Source organism: Bison bison, unplaced genomic scaffold (genome assembly GCF_000754665.1).
Source record: "Bison bison bison isolate TAMUID 2011002044 unplaced genomic scaffold, Bison_UMD1.0 scf7180017864213, whole genome shotgun sequence".
NCBI classification, from domain to species: Eukaryota; Metazoa; Chordata; class Mammalia; order Artiodactyla; family Bovidae; genus Bison; species Bison bison.
Genome location: NW_011494785.1, coordinates 6,592,446 through 6,597,341, shown reverse-complemented (window position 1 = coordinate 6,597,341; position 4,896 = coordinate 6,592,446). Strand labels below are relative to the sequence as shown.

Below are 4,896 nucleotides of genomic sequence, written 5' to 3'. Positions count from 1 at the left end.
CTCCATGACCTGGCTATTATAAACAGTGCTGCGATGAACATTGGGGTACACATGTCTCTTTCAATTCTGGTTTCCTCAGTGTGTATGCCCAGCAGTGGGATTGCTGGATCATAAGGCAGTTCTATTTCCAGTTTTTTAAGGAATCTCCACACTGTTCTCCAGAGTAGCTGTACTAGTTTGCATTCCCACCAACAGTGTAAGAGGGTTCCCTTTTCTCCACATCCTCTCCAGCATTTATTGCTTGTAGACTTTTGGATCGCAGCCATTCTGACTGGCGTGAAATGGTACCTCATAGTGGTTTTGATTTGCATTTCTCTGATAATGAGTGATGTTGAGCATCTTTTCATGTGTAACTGTTGCTTCTTGACCTGCATACAGGTTTCTCAGGAGGCAGGTAAGGTGGTCTGGTTTTCCCATCTCTTGAAGAACTTTCCAGTTTGTTATGATCTACACAGTCAAAGGCTTTGGCGTAATCAATAAAGCAGATGTCTTTCTGGAACTCTCTTGCTTTTTCAATGATCCAACCTACTTGTTGGCCATGTATATATCTTCTTTGGAAGGAAACTCCTCTTTCTGCCTGTATCCTGAACAATTAACTCCAGCATTAAGAGGAGAAAGGCTGCTTCCTGCTGAGTGATCACCTCTCAGGAGGAAGCAGTTGATTAAATGAACCAGACTTCCCGTAGGTATGGGGGAATATGTAGCGTGTTTTCGGAGCCAGCTGGGCTTTAGAACATACAAGATCTAACTCCTAAGACAGTTAAATATAAATATGTACCTGCTAACTATTTCTATACGCAGAATGCACAAGATTTGAAAGAACTCTAAGTGCCAAAGCTCAAAAAGGTGTCTTTCTCTTCTGTCTCCAGTGATCAGCCCTTGCTTAGCCCAAGTCTAATCAATAACATGCCTTTATACCCTGGGTTTATCTCAGTTGTGCAAGTAGATCTCTAGGATAAGTACCTAGAAATGGGATTAGTGTGTCCAGGGATAGAAACATTGGCTATACCAATTTATATTTCCACCAGCAAGGGCGGAGATTCCCTATTTCCTTGACAACAGTGATCTTCACTAATCAGAAAGGTTAAAATGGTATCTTGGTGTAGTTTTACATTACACTTGTCTTATAAGTGAGGTTGACATCTTTTCATGTTTCAGAGCCATTTGATTTCCTTTACTGTGACAGGTCAGTATCTTTTCCTCCATTTTTCTTATGAATTTATAGGAACTCTTGATATGTTACTGAAAGTAGCCTTTCTTGGTGATGAGTTGCAAACATTTTCCCAATTTGTCATTGATCACTTGATTTTGCTTATTGTGAGTTTTGCCATGTTAAAAAATATATATTTTTAGTTAGGTTTACCAGTCTTCTATAGTTTGGGGGAGTTGTCTCATACTTAGAATGGCTTTCGCTCTCCGTTACGATTTTTGAAATTCTCCCATGGTCTACTCTATGTTTCTTCCCAACCACCGACTAAGCTGCCTAAATGCAGGGCTGAGGGGAGCCAGTCAACTTGAGTCTTGTCCAGGCCAAGACTCTGAGACTCCCCTAGTACCCTGGCAGGTGCTCTCAGATTGGACAAAAACCCTTCTTTATGGTAAGCAAAATCGTATGCTCGTGCTTTGCTAACTGCCTCCAAAACAAGTGTACAAAGGCCTTTGGCATTTTGTCTTTCTGTTGTTTTGCTAATTAATTATGCAAGGCAAAGAGGGGGTGGACACCTAGTGACCAACTGGACTAGTTGCTCCTGTGACGTGAGCTCTGTTTTGCTGCCTGAGATCAGATTTTCAGCAACTGGGCCAGACTGAAGGGAACAATCATTGAAAAGTACAGTCACAGGAAGCTTCCTCAGGACAGACAAGTACAGGCCACTCCGTTGCTTACTAGATTCGAGACCTTGAGACAGTCATTAACTGCTCTGATCCTCAGCATCTTCTTTTGTAATAATGACACCTACCTCCCAGGCCATTGGAAGAATCTAGTAAGATAATGGAGGTAAAGCCTTTAACCCTGGGCCTGGCACAGAGTTGATGCTCAACAAAGGGAAGCTTGTTTTATACTTTTTCAAATTTGGCCATTCCAGGTCTTAGTTGCAGCACGTGGGATCTTTAGTTTTGGCAGGCGAACTCTCGGTTTGCGGTGTGCATGCTAAGTCGCTTCACTTATTTCTGACTCCGCGACCCTATGGACTGTAAGCCCACCAGGCCCCTCGGTCCATGGGGTTCTCCAGACAAGAATACTGGAGTGTGTTGCCGTGCCCTCCTCCAGGGGTTTTTCCAGACCTAGGGATCAAACCCGTCTCTTACATCTCCTGCACTGGCAAGTGGGTTCTTTACCACTAGTGCCACCGGCAAAGCCCCTGGTTGCCACTGGCGGGATCTAGTTCCCTGACCAAAGTTGAACTCTGACCCCTTGCATTGGAAGCACAGAGTCTTAGCCACTGGACCACCAGGGAGGTCCTCAAAAAGAAGCTTTTTATTTTTCCTAAGGCGACAGTCCTGAACTTGGCCTTGAGGGAGCCAATGTTTGAATAGAAAATGGAGAGACATTTATAACTGGAGAGCAGGGTGTTCTGATTGTACCTAGGATGACCTGAGTGACCACACAGAGCGATCCAAGCCACTGAAAGAAGTTTTATTACATATCACACTTTCCAAGAGAAAGGGCCACGCCACGACATGCAGGGCCAAGTTGGGGTAGCACCAGGGTTTGGTTAAGAGGCAGAAGCAGCCAAGGGAAAGTATGGCTCAGAACCTTGATTATGGTTTCTGGGTGAAGGGATGGGCCAAGCAGGGTCGGCAGGTTTAGAACTAGATGATTCTAATGATTTCAGTGAGCTCTGGGCTATAGGAGTTGTCTCTAGTTGTCCAGTACCTGGCTTGGATGATTTAGAGCAGGGGAAATGCTGTCTCCGTGTGTGTTAGAAGGAGATAATTGAGGATGCAGGCTTTTTCGTTTCTTGGTTTGTTTTTGTTTTTTTTCACTGCACCACCCAGCACATGAGATTTTAGTTCCCGGACCAGGGATGTAACCAGCCCCCCCTGCAGTGGAAGTGTGGAGTCTTAACCACAGGGAAGTCCCAAGATATGGGGTTTTGATTGGTTGATGAAAAGTGTGCTCAAATTGTTTACTATCTCTAGGAATTATCTAGCCCTGTGGGAGAAGGCAATGACACCCCACTCCAGTACTCTTGCCTGGAGAATCCCAGGGACAGGGGAGCCTGGTGGGCTGCCGTCTATGGGGTCACGCAGAGTCGGACACGACTGAAGCGACTTAGCAGCAGCAGTAGCAGTGAGGTGCAGTCTTTTCAGAATTAGCAAGGCCCAGGATGTCAAAGCATTATCTGGCAACTCGCTCCAGTATCCTTGACTGGAAAATTCCATGGACAGATTGCCTGGCGCACTACAGTCCATGGGGTGGCAAAGAGTCAGACACGACTGAGTGACTGAGCACATACACACACACAGAGGATGTCAAAACATAAAATACAGAAAATTTAAAACATGATTAATAAGCACAGCAGGTCTAACATTTAAAGCCCTCCCCAATCCCACGTTTTTATGGACTATGTGGTCAGCTGCTGAGTTTCTTGTCCTTGAAGGTATCCAAACAGAATTAGATGCCCATGTATTGGGGATACTAGAAAAGGGATGCTTATTGGAAGAACTATTTGAAAGGCTTCTTCTAGACAACTACTCAAGCTGGCTTACACAAAAGTGTTTATTAGTCACTGGGAAGTTTGAGCCTTTCAGGTATAGTTGGATCCAGGAGTACACAAGCTGTCATCAGAAATTTGCCCCTCTCTGTTGCTTAGCTGAAGTTTCCTCTGCCTTCACCCTCTCTTGATATCTAGCAAACTCCATGAGGTGAGAGAATAAAATTTTCCAGATTATTCCAGGGCAAGTCCTGGGACTGGCTCTTCGGTCACAGTTTTTGGTAGGTGCCCATCCCTGACTCCATCTCTGTAGCCAGGAGGATGAAGTGAAAGTGAAGTCACTCAGTTGTGTCCGACTGTTTGCGACCCCATGGACTGCAGCCTACCAGGCTCCTCTGTCCACGGGATTTTCCAGGCAAGAATACTGGAGTAGGTTGCCATTTCCTTCTCCAGGAGATCTTCCCAACCCGGGGATGGAACCTGGGTCTCCCGCATTGTAGGCAGACACTTTACCGTCTGAGCCACCAGGGAAGTCTTGGAGCAACCCAAGTGGTCAAACCTGTATTGTACCCCTACCCCGGTATCAGATCGAGGCGGAGCCCCACTCAAAGCACACAGACTGAGAGAGGGGCCAGGGGAGGCCCCTCCAGGAAAACTGAAGAGCCTTCGACAAAGGACCGGGAGGCCTGGACGGTGTGTGACCCCCAAGTGACCACATTGATCTCTGGTTCCTTCCAGCTAGAAATTCCGGCCACCCTCAGCTTGCAGGGCCCGAGTTTCCAGGTCGAGGGTGCCACTTTTCGGTCCCCTGGGCAGTCTGGGGGCTGGCTGCTCAGACCTCGCTGACCCTCGCGTCACCCCCTGGCCAGGCCCGGGGGATGCTCCAGAACCGCGTGCTGCTGTGGAAGGAGCAGTCGGAGGCCAGCCGCAGCCCATCGCGCGCCCACTCCCCGGGCCTGCTGGGCCCCGTACTGGGGCCGCCCTACCCCTCGGGCCGCCTGACGCCCACCCGCCTGGACATGGTGAGGCCCTGGGCGCCCCCGCCGCCGCCGTTCGCGCCCCCGCCGCCCCCGGCACCCTCCGCGGGACCCTGGGGCCTGAGGCCCGCCGCCTGGAGCCTCCTCCCCCCGAGGGCGCCGGTCTACGCAGCGCCCCTCCGCCGCTCCTTCCGCCCCGGCGCGGCCTCCGCGCCCCCGTGGTGGCTCGGCCGGCGGCCCCAGAACCCCTACGCCGAGGCCTG

General features: G+C 49.1%; 1 protein-coding gene across 1 annotated transcript in view; it reads left to right on the top strand.

Annotated features, from left to right (window-relative positions):
* Positions 1 to 4,896, top strand: part of BAIAP2L2 (BAI1-associated protein 2-like 2) — a 30,879-nt gene that overhangs the window by 19,446 nt on the left and 6,537 nt on the right. The window contains exon 8 of the mRNA XM_010845091.1: positions 4,526 to 4,872. Within this exon, the coding sequence (XP_010843393.1) occupies positions 4,526 to 4,872 (347 nt within the window). The remainder of the gene's footprint in view (positions 1 to 4,525; positions 4,873 to 4,896) is intronic.